At 41.3% G+C, this 23,787-nt stretch overlaps 1 protein-coding gene across 6 annotated transcripts in view; it reads right to left on the reverse strand.

Moving 5' to 3' along the window:
* The window catches only part of FOXP4 (forkhead box P4), a 153,521-nt gene that overhangs the window by 101,974 nt on the left and 27,760 nt on the right, over nt 1-23,787 (reverse strand). For 2 of the 6 annotated variants that reach the window (XM_079980875.1, XM_079980871.1), the window contains exons 1-2: nt 22,435-22,586; nt 9,886-10,084 (exon numbers count right to left, since the gene is read on the reverse strand). In XM_079980875.1, the coding sequence (XP_079837001.1) occupies nt 9,886-10,068 (183 nt within the window). In that variant the 5' untranslated portion in view covers nt 10,069-10,084; nt 22,435-22,586. The other 4 variants (XM_079980874.1, XM_079980873.1, XM_079980872.1 and 1 more) reach the window with 3 other exon arrangements.

A 23,787-nucleotide genomic window follows, 5' to 3' on the forward strand; every position in this document is an offset into this window, starting at 1 on the left:
AAAAAAAAAAAAACAGAGGCAAAAAAAAAAAAAAAAGCAATGTACTGTATTAAGTTGCATGCAAGGGGAGATGAGAATGTGCAAGCACATTGTCCAATTTCTTATTCCCCAAACCATGGTTTGGAGTACTATCTGAAAGTTAAAAGTTATGGCATGCCATTGATTGTAAAACGTTGCAAATTTTTAAAAACATTAGTATCATTGCTTCATAATAACAGCTATTCAAATTAGAAAACAAAGTATCAAAACTGTTGAGTATATATTTGCTGTTTGGGAATCAAGTTAATGCTTTGCAGAGCAATCCAACTCCAGTTATGCCAAGCTGTGTGGGTATAGATTGAGCAGAGACATCCCTCCGCTCAGCTCTTCCAGGTGATTGGGCCTCTGAACAAACAAGAGATCTGCTGGGGATAGCCCTGCCAGGGGGTAGCCCCAAAATGGAGCATTCCAAGGGGTGCGGTGGAACCAGACCAAAATCTGCTGGATCCCGAATTGGTCTTACAGCCATCACCAGCTGGCATCTAATCACTGTGCCAGTCTAGAGCATGTGCAGGCCTGATTGTGTTACCCACCCCACCCTGCCCACTAAACACACATGTGAACAGGGCTGTGGTTGTGGGAGTGAGCTTGGACTGCACCCATAGAAATAAGTGACCGTTAGTTTGCCAACACCTCACCAGTTGATGGATCAAGTCTTTATTTTAACCACTCAAATGTTCAACTCTACCCCATGCTCTCACTCATTTAATCTAGCCAACTTTGACACTGCCATTATGCAAGAACTGAGGGAAAGGGAAATTTTATGGTTGTTTTTTGAATTTGGATTACAGATTTTGTGGTTTTATATTCTGATTTTATCTGTTAACCACCCTGAGACCTGCGGGTATAGGGTGGTTTATAATTTAAATAAATAAATAAATAAATAATAGGATATTTTTTTTAAATGGAAAGACAGCACAAATACTAGACTAGATCTGATATACAATTAATGGAGCAGTATGCCATATGCAAAAAACAACTTTGTTTTGGGAGAAGGTTGCAAAGGGTCGAGAAGGCGATAATTGAAGCCCATGGGCTGCCAGTTGGCAACCACTGGTTTAGACTACACTTTTTAATGTAACAACTGTAGGATTTTGTTAGGGCAAAGCGTGTAAAGTGAGTAGTAGAGCACAATCTTTTCATATGCAAGGTTCCCAGACGCAATACTGGGCCTCGTCGACCTTTTTTTTTTTTTTTGGGTTTTGGTATCAGGTAATGGGGAAGACCTCTGCCTGAGATCCTGGAGAGCTGCTGCTGTAGCCACCAGACTGTGAATACAATCACGCAAGTGGGAGAAAAGCAATAAGGCCCCCAAAGGGTTAATCTCTTCTCCAGATGTTCTCAGCAGTGGCTCCCCAGGAAGTCAAGAGCAGTCAATGTGCAGTATGGCTCAGAGGATTCTTCTTCCCCTCCTCAATCCTGTCTTACCAAGTAGGTTGGAGGGGTTGTTGTTTTTTTTTTCATCACACTGCCTTGGTCTCTTGCTTTCCAGTCTCTGTAATGCTCCCTCTTTCCAAGGATTAAAGAGGATCTGAACTTGGAAAGGTGGGGTTCTGGTGGGGAGAACTTAGCCCAAGTTAAAAACTCATTAATGTGCAAAGACTAGAGCTCTTTTGAATCTCGTTACAGGATGTTAACACACTGGAGGTCTCTTGATGTTCCCACAGCAACCACTGTGGGAGTTCCCAGGCGCTAGGCAACCCTCCCATGACCCTGGCTGACCTTTCCCCTTCTATGACCCTTGCCACAATGTAAGCGCGCGCTATTGAATCCCAGGACGTTTTTCAGCTGGGCCCCACCATTGAAACCTAAGGATTTCCCCCTAACACCATCAAATTTGCTAGAGAAAGATGGGAAGTGATCCCTCCATTCTTTCCACTCTCTTCAGAAAGAGTCTGCCGAAGCCTCACTGGAAGTTGTTTCTAATAGTCTACTCCTTGGAAGGAGGTGGGAGTTGTTCTCCCCATTCCCCCGGTGCACGTTCAGAGCAGCAAAATTACAATACAGCAACTGCATGTTTACTGTAGGCTAAAGCAGCTTTCAGACTACAGATATACAGATCCTTCTGAGCTAAAGCATGAGTGGGAATATAAATAGACACTCCCAAGACTGCTTTGAAAATGAACACATTTCAGAATGAACAAGGCACCACAGAGCATTTTGCTGGAGCCACATTTCAAGATCCAGGCTACCTAGAATCAAGGGCTCTTGACCCACAGACCTTCAAAATGTGTGGAAATAGCTATAAAATAATTTTACTGATTCTTAAATCGCTGTTTCACTGGATCATAGAGAGAGCTCAAATGGAACACAACCCCCACCCCTCCATCTCCCAAAAGAAGACATTGATCAGGTCACAGCCGCAACACATATGCCCATATTGACTGCACTAGGAAAGTTTTACGGATACGTGGATAGATATTTCCTATTCTGGCAACCTGTTCCAAAACATGCCCTATGAAGACTTGTACCCATAATTTGAAAAAAGAAAAAATAGCAATGTTATGGGTAACAACAAGCTTGAAGCTGGGCAGATGAAGCCTGGCATATTTTAAGAGAATTAATTACCATGGCTTTGATCACCTCCATTTGATCACAGCTAGTTTTATTATCAGGATTTCAGATCTTCCTACTGCCGTTTCCATCTCCATAAGCAGTTCATTGATGACCAGCTTGCTTTTGTAGGCATCTGAAAAGTCTTATTTATGGCATGACTACACACAGAAGCATTATCATACACAACACTTCTTTATGCCAGTACAGCCAACATGGTACTCTCCAGATGTTTTTGGACTCTCAGCTCCCATTAGCCGAAGCCAACATGGCCAATGGTCAGGGATGGTAAGAGTTGTAGTCCAACATCTGGATAGTAATACATTGACTATCCTTGCCTTATTGTATGTGTACAAATTGCATGTGAGTCACAGAATCACAGAATTGTAGAGTTTGAAGGGATCCCATCGGTCATCTAGCCCAACCCCCTGCAATGCATTCTCTGCATAAAGCTGTGCAACAAATGTGATAAGGACTGTTTAAAAAGCATTAGTGCTTCTGCATGAAGAATTATCACAGATATTTTGAGCAGCTGGCAAAGGCAAGTGGCAACATCTATACCAAGACATATGCATACAAGATCATTGACTATCATATGTATATTTCAGTGCAACAGTATCAGTGAGCTTACAGAGCCAGAAGCGAAATACAATATTGTTGCTGCTGGGTTGTTGTTGTTGTTTTATATAAAACAACAACAAGTAGGTGCTGCAGAATGACTTTTTTTTAAAGTCCCTGGGTACGGGCTCACAACTGAATTAAAGACCGGACACATTACAGAGAAAAAGGAAGGAAAGTAAATGAAACTATAACGTGGCAGTTCTGTTTTCCTGACAGCAGCACACAGTGTTTAGTGTTTTCTCAGAGTCTGCCTTGTATCAAATTGGAAAGGGCAAGCTCCACAGGAGAAAGGTTACTTGGAGGTGGGGGGAAAGACAGGAAGCCAAAAGAGCTGCAATACCCACAAACACTGGGAACATAGGGCTGGGAGGTTTGATTAATTGACCAACTTTCAAAGGATATAGAAGCATGACTGGGCGTTTAGGTTACTGTAGCACTTTATGTGTGATTTTTTTTCTTTGCATGGAAAAAGGTTCCCACAGGGGCAATATGATCTATTAGGTAACAGGTCAAAGTTTGGGAGTTAGCCATGTATAACAAAACAAATCAAATCTACAAGGTCAAATCTTTGTTTCATAAGTTATTACTTCAGACATCTAGCAATAACCAAGTTTGCCTGTCAGAGCTCAGACTTGATACCCAGCTTCCAAATCATGTGCTGGAGCTTCTGCTTTGCCCTCTGATAAATGGAGACCTTTCTGCAATACATAAAAGAAATAGCTCCAGGAACCATTGAACTTTCCAACACATCTGCATGCAGCACTCAAGGGATCTGCTTGCCCATCCCAGATTTCTTTCTTCAACCATCCTGAATTCAAGTTCAGCAACTCCTCTCTTCCTAACATCCTCCTCCCTTTTTCTAGCCTCAGGACCATACGCCGGCTGCAGGTCACACAGCCTCCTTGTTCCTTTCATCTCTATTTAAACAAGCTCTTCAGCTCTGCCCGTTGCATGGAAACAGACACTCCGTCTTGTTCAAAAGTGACGAGCACTCTCTTGCCAGTGCTGTTTGTTTCAGTCTAAACTCCTGTCAGATGCCTGACTTCTGACTCTATCTGTTTATCTCCCTCTCCTTCTGTCACCTCATTACTCCACAGCCCAGCTCACGTTCCAGGCCTTGTTTACCAAAAGCTCAGGAGCTGGGCACTTTGTCGGATGGGAAGAGGTGGAGAGAACATGTTATACCTGCACAGCAGCTGGAATAACCACAACAAAATCCTCTACTGTGATCTTCAAAATGTGTTCTTACCGTATGTGTACCATGAACAGATCTCTTCAGTGAAGCAACATTAGCAGGGTCCTGGGTTGCAGCTACTTTATAAAATATACCAACCTTAAGAGAACAAAAAATCCTCGAGTTGACCAAGCAGAGGCCTCAAAACCAGGAATCTGATAGTTCTAATCCCTACTCTGAGCCTTATTGGTGTTTGGGCAAATCACTTTGTCTCTCTGTAGGAAAATGGCCGATGTGCTACTGCCTTCCTTGTGGAGTACAATCAGCAAAGGCTTATGTTGTTCTAGGTGTTTGGTCGTTTTGCAGTAACCCAATGACACCTGCGTAGGAATCAGCATTCAAACTCATTACCTCCTTTGCCAAAGGGATAGAATGCAGCATTGAGAGGGCACCTAGCTCATAGTGCAAGCCAGAGACTACACAACTTGGGGGGAAGGGTTGAGAGATTTTTTTCAAATAGGCCGGGGGGGGGGGGCACACAGCCAGAAGTATTCTGGAAAAGGGCTATTATATTTTTGCCCCAGACATCTCCATAAAAAGAAAAGCAGCTCAGTTAATCCCACAATGAACTCCATAAAAAATATGTGGATGGAGCTGTAGAATACAGACAGCACTGAATCATATAAAATCCTAGAAGCAAGCACTGTCTAGACATACTTATTAAAGTCCACCTACTAGTCTGCGTTCATCAAACATGATCAGATCCAGGATGTCCATACTCAAACTTTGGGAGATGATTCATGTACGCAGGTGAATTAGAGAATGCTATCACCCAGAGCAAACTAAATGCATCTAGCATGTCAAAAGCAACTGTTCTGACATGTGTAGTGCTGAATACCACATATACAAACACACTGTTTCATATACCAGTAAGTAGTTTCAACAAATACCCATAACACAGGATAAAGCAGGAGGGAGGTGTGTGTGTGTGTGTGTGTGTGTGTGTGTGTGTGTGTGTGTGTTGAGCTTCATATATACAAATGGCTTTTGACACAGAAAATACATGTCCAAAATCGCCCTAACAAAGACTAGCTATTATTCTGAAGAAGCAAGTTTTAATCTGTCTTTCCATATTTGATGGCATTAGCCATTTGCCCTCTAGAAGGAGTTCTTCATGACCAGTTTTATTACATTCTAGGCCTTAACTCTTCTTGTGGCAGGAATTTTACCAACTGGTTGCGTAATATGTTCACCAATATCTCCCCCCCCCCCCGCCTTTTATTTACAGTCCACTTATTATTTTTCTAGTCCTCCTCCTGAGAATTAGTCTTGGGGGTTTTTCTGTTTCATTTTTAAAGAGGAAGTGAGAGATGGCGCATTTGGGATCTAAAGCACAAGGAAGAGACAGAAGTTGTCAGACAGGAACAGACCAATGGCTCAGAAGCCTCTTTAAACAGGGGCAGATATAGGATGCTACTGGAGAAGATGTAAATCCTTCATGAAGCACCTAATTGTGCAAAACTCTATATATGGGGACATTTATTACTGACCCCAGCTGCTGCTCAGCTTGTTCCCTGAAGCATGAAGATTGATGGCACCAATGGTTCTCCTCTGAGCTACTGTCACTGCAGATGCCATCTGCGTTCAGAAGTCTCCTTTGCCTTTAAATACCGCCTCACACTGGTGAATTCTACAGGTTAATTATATGCAGTGCTGAGGGGGCAGGGGCATGGAAGAAAGGCAAACATTACTTGGGATAATGATTCTTCCCTACCCCCCCCCAAAAAAATAACCTTCTTTCAGTTACTTCACACCTAAGCTCTTTCATTCCTGGTGAAGAAAAGAGCACAAGAAATACAGTTGCTCCCCTTTACTACTATATTCATTGCATCCCACTATAAAGTGACTTGCCTCCAGTAGAAGGTGCCCAGGAAGGATCTGGGGCAATGAAGTTCATTTAAATTGCAGCAGGTGGGGATTTGTCATTTTTGGTCAAACCCTTGGGGTACTTGAAAAAGCTTAAATGCTGTGTATGTGTGTAAATTATAAAAATATAAGCAAATATATATTGCCCTAAGGCAGGTATATGGGAGCACTCGGAAAACTGACCAAAATGACACATCTCCACAAGGTATTGCAATTTAAAAACAACCTCCTTCTCCTTTACTTCCTAGGCATGTTCTACTGGAAGCAAGGCTACATAGTGAGATATGGCTATGGACATCTAAGTCTGTTGCAGCAGATTCTGTACATTGTTTGGCAAGGTAGACAAAATGTCCTTGCAGTTAGAACAAGAGACTCAAGTTAGTATTTTTATGTTCCATTTCTGAGACCTAGAATGGAAGAGAACAGGTTCCCAAATGTCTAGCTTCCCTTGAGTGCTTTTTGAGGGAAATCCTATGGAACCACGCACATAAAAAACAGTAGCTGATCATTCATATTGCCTTATCAGAAAGAACCATAGGTTTGGGGGATACTTGATTCCTACAAGATCCTCCGCTTGATTCCAGCAAGATCCTCCTCAGGTTCATCTCAGAAAAGTCCACACAGAATCAGAGAACTGTATTGTTGGAAGGGAACCAAAGGATCTTCTAGTCCAACCCTCTAGCAATGCAGGAATCTCAACATGGCTGATCAATTGTAGTACAGTGGTACCTCAGGTTACAAATGCTTCAGGTTACAAACACTTTAGGTTACAGACTCTGCTAACCCGGAAGTAGTACCTTGGGTTAAGAACTTTACCTCAGGATGAGAACAGAAATTGTGAGCCAGCAGCGCGCTGGCAGTGGAAGGTCCCATTATCTAAAGTGGTACCTCAGGTTAAGAACAGTTTCAGGTTAAGAACGGACCTCCAGAACGAATTAAGTGCATAACCAGAGGTACCACTGTACAGCATTTTCCACAGCCATCTCTTCAAGAGAGTTCTGCCACAGAGCAAGACAGGATATCATATCTGACTTTGGACAAGCAAATGCAGTAAAAATGAAGGTATAGTATTAGTTGTCACTCTGTGGCACATGGCAAGTCTCAAACCAGTGGCATAAATAGTACATCAAGCCAAACCACACAGTATTATAATCCCCACATTGTTGATGTCAGATGATTGTCAGGTGGGTTGTCCTGCTCGCCTATCAAGTCCCTTGCACAGAACATCCTAAGTGACTGTCAGCCAGCTGGTTATTAGGCACTTGGGAACTGCAGCACAAGGGGCTGTGTCAGTCCTATGCTCAGCACTGAACATCGGGCTTGCAAAGTGCTTTGTGCACCACTGCTCAAATGCCTGATAGTCAGCTGTCTATTGGGAGCTTGTGAAGTGCCGCACGTAGCGCTTTGCAAGCCCTGTGCGATCAAGCTTCCCATGGGGAACTCAGTCGTGCAACCTATCTAGCCACATCTCTCCTTGCATCACAACTGATGTCACATATGGCATCATATGTAGAGCAGGGAGCATTATTTCAGGAAAACAGGCCCAAAAGGCTTATTTGGTCCAGAGTCCATGTGTCATTCTCTTTTCCAGTAGTAAAACCACTGCAATACAAAAAGTTGTGTGTGGTTTGTTTTGTTTTTTTTAAAAAAAGCAGTCTTACACATTGGGGGCAGAGGGCATTAATTACTTGAGAATTTGGCTGTAAATGTCCCGCACACACATTGTACATCCTGACAAAACAATAGCTTTAAATCAGGAGCAATCGCTTTTACACGTTCCCACAGTGGCTTAGGCCAAACAGCACCAGGTTCATGCTACTCAGTGAGTACTGCATAATACTTTACCTGGGCAATGAGTGAGCACACATCTGTTTACTAGAGCCCACAATACTGTTAAACTAATTGCAGTGCCAAGCCCCAAGGCACCACGAAGACAGCCTTGCTACAGCCACACACGCCCCTCTGAAGGAGGGGGAGAACTGTGTCTCTTTCATTCAGCAGGGGTGACTCTGAGAAGCATGACATGCATGATTACCCTTCAGATCAGGGGAACAGTGGCTTAACTGCATGAGAAACGGCTGTTATTCAGGTAATGGATTTACAGTGCTCACTACTAAAGTATCAGACACAGCAATTTTTTACAGCTTTCACGCTGGAATTTACAACTTACACGAGAGGCAATCTCCGTATGAGTCTGGGCTCATTGCCTTATTTAGTATCTGAGGTTACTAAAGTTTTCTCTTAAGTTTGTTTTGAAAGGTAAATTGTAAGCACTTAAATCCAAACACATGCAAATCCTACATAAAAATTATATGCATATATATGCCTAAGAAACAGACACACAAAAATCCCTTGTAGTGCATGTGTTCCTATTTTTCTTTACATGCAGCACATTTAGTAAGACCACCAAAACAGAGTTGCACTGTGTGAACATGGGCAAACACACAGTATGCCAAAGGCGAACTCTGGCATGTACTCTTTGTTACCTCCAAATATCTGGCCAAGCAGGGTAGCTAGTGCTTCTAATTTGGGACTACTTAATCCCTGATTTGAAGGAAAGACAGCAAATATGTAGAGTACCTTCACAATGTGGCACCCATGTGTGTATTTTGAGTCAGCTCCAAAGGGTAACACTGCTGTGAGCATACAAGATCACCTTTAGGACTTTGTGTGAGCAGAAAGAATCCACAGTGACATGGTAACAATTGTTACAGCTGGTCAGTTTTCAAGGCAGGAGACAGTGCAGTGTTTGTAAGATGTGATTCATTGGGCTGCCCCAAAGGCCTGCTAGTACTACACAATGCCAGCGCTACACTGGCTTACTTGCAAAGCTGGAGATAGAAAAAACACACATGAACAGTATCAGTAAATTATGTACACAACTGAAGGAGGATGGTTCATACTCAGAAGAGCACCTTCCAATAGGGTTGGCCACAAGATTAAGTATACTTGAAGTTACAAGTGGACATACAAACACCCATGAGCCAATCTGTTCACATGACTCTAAGAATATCCTGCCACTGAATGGGGAGTGTGGGGTACAGAGAAAAAGAAGCAGAGTGTGAACACACAAGGATCCGTCATAAACTAAGCCAAACATTTTGGTAAAAGTAAGCTGGAATGCTAATTTAAGGTATGCACATACCTAGGCATAAATGTTAATCCTAAACAAGTCACATGTATGAAAAAGTCACTTCCATTAAAAAATATTCATTCCAATCAGAATTTTATGGAAGTAGGTTTTATGAAGGCAAGATTACTAAATGTGGCTAAGAACTGACAGCAGCAGACTATCCACAACCCCTCCCACCAATTAACCTACCCTATTCATGGCTATTCATGGCTACCACAACCCCTCCCACCAATTAACCTACCCTATTCACGGCTATTCATGGCTACCCTATTATCTTTCCATTGCCCTTTTTCTGCATTCTACTATACCACATAGTAGTATAAAGACCAAGGAAAGGGTTTGGGATCCATTTTAGATCAACCTGTTTCTAACAGGTTGAGAGAAGCACTCAAAAGGTAGGTAAGCAAGAGAGTGTCTGGAAGAATCAAATCCTCAGTACCTGCTGCTGCTGAAAATGCAAGAGTTCCACTGGGCTCATTTCTCCATTGGTTTCTCCACTGGCTCCTCCTTCTCTTCCACATCCACCACCGCCTCCTCCATCGGTTGGATTGTTTAGGCTGCTGACCCCATTCTGACTGGAGGGAGTAGAACGTATTGTCTCCGAGGCAGATTCAACCATCATGACTTGCTAGCAGCACCTGCATAAGCAAAGCAGTACTATTACAAGAGCATAAATTTCAGCTGAAGCTACTCTCTATGCTATACTGGAAGGCATCACTCTGCACGTTGTTCACACTGCAACAGGATTCAAAACTCCCATTGTTCTAGCCGCATTATACGACAAGGAATTTAATTAGCGTGATCAGTTTCTGAGCTCTGGATACAGTACTGCGCCTAGGATTCCGATTGAAACTGCAGAGTAGAAGGAAAGGAGGACCTTTTTCTGCCTCCCCACTTCCAGGTACTGGAGAAGAGATCCTCTTAAGAATATTTGGGGGGGGGGTGGACAGGGAAAGGACTAGACAATGTGAAAAATAAACATAATATTCTAGCTGCAATTCATTCATTTTCAGCTTTGAATTCTTGTTATAGAAAAAGCACACCTGAGCATTCAGTTGTTTCGCCCATAACCTCGGTTAAAGATGCCATTTAGCGCCTAGCTTTCATATCAGTTTCAAGCACTGCACTGCAATGACCTAAGCACGACAGACTCCTCCCCATCCCAGATGTATAAATGCTCCAAGACATCCAGAAAGCAGGAACCAATGGGACATTTGCCAGAGAACAGCTGAGCCCACAAAGTTGTTTAGTGCAGCTACGTCTTCAGTACACACACTAACATGCCATTCTTTTTACCAAGTGAAACTCTCATAGAAATTAAACTAGTTTAGCTGCTAGGAGTCGTTTTCATAACACACTTGCTCTGGGCCTGCTCCAATGCATAGAATTTGGAGAAGCTCCTTATTTAGTAGAAAGCACTAGAAGAAGAAAAAAAGAGTCCCTCATACAGAGTTTAGAAGTCAAAAGCATCACAGGAGGCCTAGGAGAAAGTATGTTTGTCACCTACCTGAAACATTGTGGGAAACAGGCACTCCCATGACTGCTTCCAATGACATGCCTCAATCTGGGGGGGGGGGTGCTGAAGCCCAATTCAACAGGTTCACTCCCACAACATGAGATCTAGTAAATTTTATGAACCACTGACTATATTTTTGTTGTTGTGATCATATTATGGATTATGATGCCTTGCATGGCTTAGTGAATAAAGTCCACTAGAGTAAACCTCTGGAGATAAAATGTGGTTCCTGCACTCTAAATGGGCATAATGATTTCAAAAGAAAATGATGGCGCAGCAAAGGACTTCCCACATGAGTTGATGGAGTTGGCAATTTAATATTTCCAAGTCTCCTACCTAGCCATGCAGTCAGCTCAAACACATCTGGATAAAGTAAGATTTCATAAGAAAAGCAGGAGGTACTTCAGGAAATGTTTGCCTTTGAAAAGAGCCTTGCCCCCCATCTTCCACAAAATGCTGTTAAAAACCAAAGCATTTCTTCACCTTAACATGTAAACTACAATGAATATGAAAGTTTTTGATTTCTATAGTTTGTCTTAGTGGTGATTGCATCAACATAAAACCTGTTAAACCAGGGATGGGGAACCTCTGATCCTCCAGATGTGTTTGGACTACAACGCCCACCACTGCTAACCACTGACCATGATGCCGTGGGCTGACTGGAGATGGAGTCTAACAACACATGGAGGGTCACAGAATAAGGCAATCAGTGCACATTTTAATGGCTACTCAATACATAAATGAATGGTAGGTTGCCAATCCCTGCAAGTTTGGGCTGAAGAGTTAACAAATACCAGGGCAGGATATGCTAATATTTCCATTTTATTGTTAATAAATAGAAGGCAGCTTTCCTTTTTCAAAGAGTAGCACTTTACTCCAATCTTAACTTCAACATAACATAACTTTTGTACACTTTAGTGAGAAGCATATTCCTGATGTTTGCTCTGTTTTGTTCCAAGGCTCAAAAAAAGTAGCGGCTATGCTGTGTGTTTTCATTTCAACATGTACCAATACCCCACTTTTCCTTTCAGAAGGAAGCCCAAACAAACAGCATACAAAAACAAGTATCAGAAGACAGCCAAGCAATATGAAAACAAGCTACAATAAGCCTGGAGAGCGCTGATTCAATGCCTAAAAGAAAGCCAATTAATAAACAATACCCCAAAAAATAAACAACAAAAAAATGGGTTAATAAAACACATACATTAGTCAAAACTGAAGCAGCCAATATACTAGGAATTGGGACATACCATTAAAAGGGGGCAAATCCACCCTAGAGACAAGAGAAACCAAGAAAACCACCACACACAATAGCATAGAATACCAAGATCCACAATACCCCCCAAACCTCTCATGTAAAACCTCTCTCACTGCAGGTTACTATTCCCTTGCATTATATGCATATGGATGACATGCTTTTTAAGCATCCAAAGGAAAACAAACAGCAACGTGAAATTGAATTACTGCTGCTCAAGTGCAAAGTGTACAGTAGCAAGAGCACATACTGCAGTAAACCAGCAGGCATCAGGAAGGCATCCGTAGCAAATTAAAGCCAGGTCTATTTTGAAAATCCAGCCCTAACTTCAAAGAAGCCGCCAGATAGGCAAAGCAAGGAACTAGTAGAGAGCAGCTCTGCTTTTAAACCCACCTTATAGTCAAAGGCGACTTTCCACATTTTTACCATAGATGGGAGTGGGTATGCAAGGCTGGACATATTACCATCCTGAAAAATCGTGTGCCCATACGTCTAAATTTGAAATTAGCACCACCGGAATGATAGTGGGAGAAGCAATACAGCAGACCCAGCTGTTTGTTCCACTTTGTTTTTGAAACCTTTAAAGCTTGTCAGTTAAAGTTTCTTTCCTCTTTAAAATGAAAAAGGGGGGTGGGAATACAAAGAAGCTGGCTCTGCTTCTTCAACTTGTCTTCAACTGCTAGGTCAGGATTCATCACAGGTCATGTCCTGATCTAAGGTGGGTTGCAATAGCCACAGTACCACCGTACAAATACATGGTGAAAGAAAGAAAGAAAGAAAGAAAGAAAGAAAGAAAGAAAGGAAGGAAGGAAGGAAGGAAGGAAGGAATGTTTGGGCTAAAAGGTGGGTCCTCAGTCAGAAAAGATTACTGATGTGGAGGGTTTTTTGTTCCAGCCTCAGAAACTGTCTAAGAAAAATAAAACAAAACAAGTAAGAAGGTAGTGGTCCTAAAGGACTCTTGGGAAGAAGTAGCTTCTATCCCAAGCACATGCATCTATCAAGAAACCTCCATTAAAGAAAATGCCGCTGAGTGGGATAAAAATTATGGGGAATCACATACTCACAATCACACATACAAAAGTAAACAAAACTTACTGAGGTTCAAACTTGGGGAATGGAGCATAGGGGAGGTTAATCCTCCCCTACCCATACTCACTACAGTATTAGGGAGAGTTCAGAGGCAATATTGATTTCTTCCCATTCATGACCCTATAACCTGTTAGGTATTTTGCCACTTGTATAGCTTATATAATCCTGTAGGGGTAATATGGATCAGAGGATTTTCCTCTTCCATCCCAAAGGAAACCTTTAAATAGTGATGGCAGTAGACCTCATAACAACTTTAAGGAGCCCATTGGGAAAACTGGGGTCTGTATTCTATCCTTATACTACCAGGGTTCCACAGCAATATGCATTCATATGATCTTCTCATTGCATTCATATGATCTTCTCAACTTTAAGGAGCCCATTGGGAAAACTGGGGTCTGTATTCTATCCTTATACTACCAGGGTTCCACAGCAATATGCATTCATATGATCTTCTCATCTTCTGCTGATATCCTGGTTGGCATGGGGCCACTCACTTCTCTAAATAGAATTAAGTATGGTAATTTCTGGACTTTAATATTTTGTAAGTCTCTATGAATTGAGTTTGTAAAAAGTGAAAAACTCAGAACTACAAGGAGGAAGACAAAGATTATGTCATCCTACAGAGCTGGGCAAGAATTAGTTGACATCACACACACACACACACACACACACACACACAGAGAGAGAGAGAGAGAGAGAGAGAGAGAGAAACTTATTGACAAAAGGAAAAAAGAGGAGTTGAAAAAAGTCTGTTTTTTATTCTTCATACATTCAAAATCATCACTTCTGACTGCATTTATTTAGAGTAACTGTTTCCCCTAGCTGTACGCACAATCAGTAACATGTCCAGTGAGAGATGCTCTAGATTACTTACTTAGTAAATTGCCTAGTACAATGACAGCAGGAATTATTTGCAGTGAGGTTTGGCATTGGATAGGCCCAGCAGCTGGTATCTGCTTGACTTTAATAAAATGCTAGATTTTTTGCAGGTCAGGAGGGGATCCTCAAAGAAAATTCTTTTTGGAAGACAAGAAAAGGTTCCTTTTTCTAAATTTCTCATTTGAGATAGTTAAGAACGCACTATTGTCATGTTTTCAAGCTTTTCTCTGCAACCAGAAAAGCTAGGAGTTTGTTTTAAACATAAAGTGAAAGCAGATTCTAATATTGATTCATGTTACTTTAGCAGTATACTACAAATAGTTATATCAGCGTAAAGGAGGAAATACCAATTATTTTAAACTGGTAACACCAATTCTGTTAAGATCAATGGGCAGAGTTTTGCTATCCCAATTCTATATGGCAGTGCCATTTCACCTTAATAAATCTATCTACAATTGACGTAAGACTAAAACAAAATGGCTAAAATGCAACAGACACACTAGGGTGTCTTGTTTTAATTTTGTCTCTTGATAAAGAAAACAAGCTGCCAAGCCTGCAAAGAAGTGAAGAAGAAAAAACAACATTAACTGGGACTGATCAGAGAAGCGGTCAGCAAGTTTGAAAGCGGAAGAGGGGCAGCAAAAAAGGGATATTTCTTTTTTCTACCTTTTCTTTCCTATGCATGATTCCCCCCCTCCCTTTTTTTGGCACGATAGACCGACAAACTGGGAACAACATAATTGCTGAAATGTGGCGTGTAATAATAGCTATTCAGAAGCTGATCATTCATATTAAACAGGGTGAAGCAAGCTTCTCATTTGCATGTTTGAGATTATATGCATTTCAAAAGTCATTTCCGCAGGGTGTATGAATGACATTAATTCCCATGTGGAGTTGTCGACTCTCTCCTGTAGTCCCTCACACTATCAAACACACACACACACACACACATACAATGACATACTTGTAGCTGCAGGAGAATTCAAGGGCACAGAGATTACTGCATTTTTGGTTTTGTTGAAAATATACATGTTTCAGGCTAGTGATACTAGGACACAGGATAGTAGGGCATTGGAGAAACAGCATTCTGAGACAAAGGCTGTTGAACTTGGACTGTGGGAGTTGCAAAGTTAGCAGGAAAGATGATGAACATTTTGCAAGCAAAACAGAGATACAATTCAGCTTTTAGTCACATACTAACTATACAAAGCTGTTGACAGTGCTTTCCAACATGCATCTTCCTACTTCACAGGGACACAAACTCTATTTTCAGCAAAGAAGTTGTTCAAAATGTGAAAAAGAACTTGGTTTTCAAAATCTCAACCACACTTAAAAAAAAAAAAGTAATCCTAGCTGTACACATTATCAGTATTCCCTACATTGTGAGTGCTGCTCAGACCTTCATAGTCCAATAAGATTCCTTTCCCCTTCCCTTTTTATATTCCTGCTATATTTTCTTTCAATTTATCAACTCCCTCCATCAAATCAGTGCCTCTGAAGCTTTTTTATTCTGTAGAAAAATTATACCCTGCTTTTTCACTCCACAAAAGGAGTTGCTTGAAATGGCTTATAAAAATAAAAGTAAGAATAAATTCCTAATTAAACCATAAAAACACAAAGTTATGAAGCTAAAAACAGCATCTAAAGCAGACATAAAGAGCAGCACAACCATAAAAGCAGCTACAGAATCTTGTTTCAAAAAGAACATTTCGATCACTGGTGGGCAAAAAGTATGATTGTATATTGTTTTGTTTCAATTTATAAATACGGTGTGAGCACATGTGAAGGCCGTTAATACGAACACCAGAAGCTGCTGTATAGCAAATCATCATGCAAACCTCCCTGCCGCCTCACACCCTCCTCCTCCTGGTAAGCAAGAGAGACCCATCTGCTAGAATGGTTGCATAGAAGCTGCACTCCACTAGGCAAGTCACTTCTGCCATTGGCGCATCTAGCTCAGCATTGTCTCCACTGACTGGCAGTAGCTGTCCAGGGTTTAAGACAAGAGTACTTCCCAGCATCACCTGGTAATTCTGGTAACTGACTTCCTGCAATCAATACATGTGCTCTGCCACTGAGCTATAGCCTCTCCCTCTTTAACCCAAGGATAAAAACATTTAGAACGAAAAGTGGGAGAGCCATTTTTAAATCACATGAACATTTTCACCAGCATAGGCTTTGCTATTACAAGCGTGGGAACACAAAAGTAGATTTTAATCTTATACATGACGCATAGAAACAACATGAATCAATCTCCTTCAACTTGCCATTCCCCTCCATTACATCTTTGTTCAGCAGGCAATCCTAGCCACTTAAAGAAGAAAGACAGAGAAAAACATGCAGCTTGCTCCAAAACATCATGAGTTTGTATAACTGGTCAGGAGGCAGGGTGGAGTAGAATCACAGAATTCTAGAGTTGGAAAGGTTGCTGAGGATCATGTAGACCAATACCCCGCAACGCAGGAATATGCAGCAGTCCCAAATGGGGATCAAACCTGCAACCTTGGCATTATCAGCACTGCGCTCTAACCAGGTCCATTTTGTTTACCTACAGTTCTTTTCTAGCTTTTCTCCATAGCTTAGGTACACTTAAATCAAACCAATTATAATAGGTCAACTGTACATATTAGTTATAGGTATAGATAAATGTTTGCAGATAAAAAAACATAACAGAAAACATGCTACATGAATCATGCAGTTATGAATTGTGTTTATCTACACCATGATACTTCGTATACAGAAGGGAGTATCTCTTCCAAGAGAGTGGTACTTGCCATGACAAAAGTATACATTATCTAACTGATTGTATGCTTGAAAGTTTATACTGTATTGTATTGTATGTTGCCTAGCAGTTCGCTGCATGAAGTGACTGATAAATATAAACAACTAAGTAACTTTTTAAAATAAAAACAAAATAGTCTTTTCTTCCTCAAAAGTATTCATCCATCCATCCATCCATTCATCCATGCAGTTAGCAGATTCAAATGCAAATGCATACCATCAGCTAACGTTTTATTGGGCAACACATGAAGTGTTCACACACGATGTGTTACAGGTGCTGTGATACAGTATGGTTCCTGCTTTCCCTTGTCTGGATCCTATGCTCCTTTGACAATATTTGAATGAAGAGCAAACTTGGGATGGTTTAAAATGGTTTACTTCTCCCTCTACCCACATCAACAGCATTTATATGAGTACATATAGAGAACAAGACAAGGTACTTTTAGTGCCAAGTATGAAAATGCCTGGGATCTGCATGTGATGGTTTGGGAAGGCAGCATGGTTGGTAGTGGTGTCCAGTTAGAGCACCATCAAGAAAAAAAAAACCAAAACAACTGCTGCAGAACAAAATCCCAGGCTTATCTTTATCTCTTCCCATTGATGCCCCAAGCAAATGCACTGGGTACTCATTTAATTCTAGTCCTGCCTGTCTGAAAACTGCTATTGTGGTAGACGGAGAAAGAAAATAAGCCGAAGGCACTGAGAAATCCCAAACACACCAAGAACTGAACCATGAAGAAATACTATAGATTTGGGAAGGGACTACAGCTCAGCGGTAGAACCCATGCTATGTGTGCAGAAGGTCCTAGGCGGAATCCCTGACATCTCCTGGTTTGGCTTGGTTTTTAAAGGGATCAGGTAGCAGGTGATGTGAAAGACCTCGGCCTGAGACTCTGGAGAGCCACTGCCAGTTAACAGACAATATTGAGCTAGATGGATAAATAGTCTGAGCTAGTATAAGTCAATTTCCTATGTTCCCATCTATCACAGAGGGCGATACATGGTTGCATAAGGCTTCAAAGCTCCAACCCACTATGATATGGGAGGAGAGTTTCATGATGAGATAAAGTATTTTAAAGTTAAACAGGTTCATGTTCCAAATACGTTTTCACATATTTTAGTAATAAATATTCAAGAGCCTACAGTTTATAGGGACTTCTAAGCAGTTTAAGAAAGCAGTTGTTCCCGTACTGTCCATAAAAATATGCACAGAAATTCTGGAATGTAAGAGCTCTGGAAGTCTTGAAGTAGAAAGTATTTATTCTCCCCCATAGGTCTAGAAGAATATCCTGATGACCACACCACGTACAACCCTTGCACTGAACATGTTCATTGAAGCTCCAATGGGCTAAACACTATATTGAACTTTAAAGTTCAACTGTCACCAGCCATGCCAGAAAGTGGCTAAGCATTTCTGTACTCTGAAGAACAGTAACATTCCAAAATGAGCCCATGCCACATGACACCCAGACATTCCTGTGATCCACAACTTGTACACCAGGTGTGTAAGATATAGGCAAGTGATACAATTTTATCAAAATCAAACTCCCACCAGTTTGCAAAACTATCAACATTCCCAACATATATGTCTTTCCTTGGTGGGGTGGTGTTTTTTTTTGTGTGTGCCCTTTTTACTGTTTTCCCCACTCTTAATCTTAATTCTCAAACTTTCGCTGCATGGGCGGTGGTGTTTGAGAGAAATAGATAGAATCAATTTTCATCCAAACCAGTGGGGGGGGGGTGTTCCTAGTTAAGTGAGAGTTTACTCTGCAAAATGTTAGGGACAAAATGCTGTTTACAGTTTTAGAGGACTGTGTCAGATAGTTAACCCTCTACTGATAGAGATTTTTAACACATAATGATTTGGAAAAAAATTTAAATTATGGCTTTTAAAGACATTAGGTTCCCAGTGCTATTTGGACAACTATAGCACCCAGAAGGCTCAGTAAGGCCTGTGTCTCCTGCCCTAACGTGTCTAAGGGCTGCTTTGCGGGCTATAGTTTAAGAGTATACATCACAGAGCATGCAGCTTGACTGACACATTTTAAATAGATGCATGCAGCGGCGCGACAAATGTGATTGCACAAGATGTGTACACTTTGAGCCTACATATTATTACTACACTTATAGCTCACTTTTCTTCCACAGAGCTCAAAATGGCATATCAATAGCACCTCCAGACTGTCAGCATTTTGCACGAAGGAGTCAAGCACATACCAAGAAATTTAGGTTTGTGCAATTAAAGTGGATTAAAGTGCTTTATTATCCCACCACAACAAATCCACTTTAAAAAAGAAACTGACTTTTGTGGTTAGGGAAGTGACAGGGAAATGCATTGAAAAGTGTGACATGAACAAATGGTCACTGCAAAGACATATGAGTACACCACAAGCAAATCAGGATGAATGCTCATTGTTGTATGACCTCCCCACAAACAAATCAGAACCCCCAGATACAATGTAACTCCTGTGAAAGCAAATCTGGATGAATGATCAATAAATAGGTTGCCTGGAAGACCCCAAAGAATTCCCAGATAGTATCCCTAATCTACATGCTGAGAATACCCAGGCCTGCTTCAAGGCAACAAGTCTGTTGAATCACATGCCTTCAGACCACAACCCTGGCTATAGCCTCATAAGAACATAAAAGCTTGTTGGATCAGGCCCATCTAGTCCAGTATCCTGTACTCTCACAGTGGCCAACCAACGCCTGTGGGAAAACCTCGGTTCTGACAATCCTCTAAACAGCAATTTGGAAGGATTAGAAACATAACACTGGTTTCCTCCTCAATTTCCTGATTTGTTCTAACTATAGCTTGTCATGGCATTCAAATCAAGCAAACCATAGTTGCCAGATTCCAAAACCATGCTTAGAACAACCAGGAAATGGAGGAGAGAACCACTGCATTAGATGGAAGGAATGAAGCCATGGTCTATTTCCAACCTTCGAATCACATTCTGAACGGGATGTCTGAGCTAGACAATGGGAAAATATTTAGGCTGCAATTCTGTACCCATTTACTTGGGACTAAGCCCTAGAACGCGGGTGGCTCTGTGGGTTAAACCACAGAGCATAGGGCTTGCCAATCAGAAGGTCAGCGGTTCGAATCCCCGCGACGGGGTGAGCTCCTGTCGCTCAGTCCCTGCTCCTGCCAACGTAGCAGTTCGAAAGCACGAAGTGCAAGTAGATAAATATGTACCACTCTGGCGGGAAAGTAAATGGTGTTTCCATGTGCTGCTCTGGTTCACCAGAAGCAGCTTAGTCATGCTGGCCACATGACCCGGAAGCTGTACGCCGGCTCCCTCGGCCAGTAAAGCGAGATGTGCGCTGCAACCCCAGAGTCATCGGCGACTGGACCTAATGGTCAGGGGTCACTTTACCTTTAAGCCCTATGAACTCAGTTACTTCTCAGTAGACATGAATAGAATTGCACTCTTAGTCACGTCACACAATTGAGACAAATAATAATCATAGCAGTGAGTAACAAACTGACCCTAACATCAGCTCATGGCTTCAGATACATACTTAGAATAAAGTCAAGTACCTACTTCACTGATGTTAATGGTGAATAACAAAGGAGTATCTTCTACTTCACAACCACAATGCTTTTGCCCATTTGTTAGTACACTTAGATCATTACCAGTATGTAGTACTGGAATAAACCCTGATAGATGATATTTGCTTTTATATAAATGCTGCCTTCTGCCAGCCTTCTCGCTTGAGTTGAAGCACTGGTCCCCGAGTTTATACAATGGGAGAAGTATTCTAGTTTATTTTTGGGAGATGAGCAAGCCGACACTATCAGTAAAGGATTGAAGGAGTGTTAAGCCTGGCAATGATTTTTCTTCATGAATATCAGGAGAATTTATTGCTAACTTATTAGAAACCTTGACAGGAGACTGAAAAATCACCAAACTATAAATTGTCAAAACCAGAAATGGATCCTTTAGTATAAACACAAACTCACACACAAATTTCTCTCAGCAACTGCTATGGCAAGCTACACCATTTTACCTGCATTCAGAAGAAGGCATGTGGGTACAATCAAGAAGTACAAGCCCAAAAATTTAGTCATTCTCTCTGGCACGAGCTATCACAAATCACCACCCATGGAAATCTGGACAAGTAAGTTTATATGGCATATCAAAATGGCAGCCAATAAGAACTACCAACTGACTAGATTTTTAGTAGTCTTAAAGGGCCTGTTTGCAGTTAAAGCCTAGTCTCAGTGCCAAGCAAAGTTTAAATTTAAATGAATAAATAAGCAGTAAAGATACAGATGAGCAGTGGTGGTTTTTCAGTCTTTCTGGGAGAGGAAATACTGGCAACAATACCACATACAAGTTCATGCACAAATATAAAGAGCAGGGAGGTCAGACATTCATCCTTCAATGATTAGTTAGTGTGACTGGATAACTAATTGCGATTCTTTTTGTCTGGAATCAAAATAATTTCATTCAACAATTGTCCACTGATTTCACTTTCCATATTTGTTTGTTTCCAAGTACACCTTTTATTTGGCAGCGAAAGGAGGTTAGGGAAAGAGGTAGACGAAAGAGACAGGCAACAGGAGTAAAAAGAGACCCAATACCATATGGCACATAGGCATATTAATTACTGCTGCTTTTTAATTAACAATTGCTTAATCTGAGCAGTAACATTTGCCTTGACATCTTTTGACTCTCTCCTAACCTGTGAAGTGCGCATGCCATGCCAAGTCATCAATTAATTTTTATTGACGTTTTCTTCCCTTAAACAGGCACAATACCAGGGTTTTCCAATTAACACCTCCACACTCTCTAATTAGTGCAATTAACAGACTGATGGATGCCCGGAGTTTCCCTGGGAGAGAGAGCACAGAGATCAGCTGGTTTTGCTGTATGGACAGATCTCTCACTGAGAGCAAGCACATGTAACAGCATATACATGTTACCTTCTAGAATTTTAAAATGAAGTATTTGCAGATCTGGGGGCAAGCTACAAGAGTTTGTTCTCTGTATTGGGAGAACTGTAGGTGTAATGCAGTGGTGTACATGTACAAAAACACAGAAATGTTTAAGCTTATCAAAATGTTCAGCAACCCACGTACTGTATGCTCTCGTTACAGAGGTAGCTATATTATGACAGTGCTCTGAAGCAACTGTTTCAAATTGCAGTTTTACCTTATACAAAAACTGTAAAGTTAGATTCTCAAATATATTCTTCTCATAAAGTTTTTGACGCAGCAAGGAGTAAAAGCTTCACTTTCTCCTTTCACTTCTCGATCTCTTAAACTACAGAAGCAAAAAAAAAAGAATCAGGCAGACACCTTAATTTTTTCTTCTCCCAATATTCTGGTCCCACACACCTCAAGACAAGAGAGCTAAGCTAGAGTGATTGTAGCAACAGTCTGTAGATGCTCTTAACTGTCATTTCAACTCTGCACATATCTTACTAAAAGATTCCTTCTGCCAACATAAAATCATCACCTCACATCCGTCCGCTTTGCTCTTCTGAATGTTGGGTAAATAACTTCTCCTGCCAAGAATATACTTGTCACCGATAGCAACCAGAAACTCCATGGCCTCAAGTCTTCCCCCAATGAGCACCTTCAACTGTCATGGAACCTTCTGCCATCAAAGATTCTGCTCTCGCCACCTTTACACATTTGACCCCTAGCCTAAGTCACAGCAGATAAGACACCCACATGCATCATCTGTGTCTGTGCCTTCCATCTCACTGCCAAGTAGCACTGAGTGGCAGGGAGAAAGCAAGCGCCCACAAGCACAACAGCAACACTCCAGAAGGCAGCAAAAACTCTGTATTTCCTTTCTACTTGGGAAGCAAGTGCACTTTCCAAAATGCTGAAATAGCCGAGGATAATAGAGTGCACAACACTGTAAGAGACAGCAAGGTCTACTTAGATCTGCGAGTTAGAAACTGCTAGGAGCCAAATGGCTCTTGGGACCTGGGTTGTGGGCGCCAAAACAGAATGTACTGTCACCATTGGGGGGGCGGGTTCAGCAACACTTTTTATTTATTATTTTTATAAGCATGAACTAGTACACAATTCACATAAGTGAGATTGTTAATATCACTTTAACAGAAATTATTAATACATGTTTAATTTAGTGTTTACAATAAACATATTGGTACCATACTTCAGTTTTCAAAACACTCTATTTATTGCTAAACTCCTTAACATATTGTTTATCTTTAACATATACTTTGAGGCTTCAAAGCACAAACATTTCAGCAATCCTGGAGTGTCAGTCAAGTTAAGGTGCTCGCAAATGGAGAATCTTTAGGCGCAAAATGCACCTGGTGCCCTGCTAGTTTCGAACCCTGTCTGTGAGGGTCTATTTTTAAGCTTGGAAAAGAAAAGTCATCAGAAGATAAGAGGATTCACTTTGATTAGAAAAAAAACCCTGGTTCTGTAAATAGTATATGGGCTAAAAAGGAGCAAATATCAATTTTGTCCAAACTTGAATGTCAAAAAGCAATCTGAAGAAGTGCGCATGAACACAAAAGCTTATACCAAGAACAAACTTAGTTGGTCTCGAAGGTGCTACTGGACAATTCTTTTATTTTTTTATATATGTCAAAAAGCAAGACATGCCACTCACTAGCTCCTCAGTGCACTCCACAGTTAAATCCAGGAAGTTCAAAACATGGAATGGTACAAGCAAGAGCTGTGCACTGCAAGTACAGTAAGCCCTCCAGGGATCTCACTTAAAGCCCAAATTGTGTATAGTCAAAACACAATGGCAGTCCCACCCGCCATTGACCCAAAGTATTTTTTGCTGGATGCTCACCCCCCCTTTTTTAAAAAATTGCCAAAC

This window comes from Podarcis cretensis, assembly GCF_951804945.1.
Source record: "Podarcis cretensis genome assembly, chromosome: 6".
NCBI lineage: Eukaryota > Metazoa > Chordata > Lepidosauria > Squamata > Lacertidae > Podarcis > Podarcis cretensis.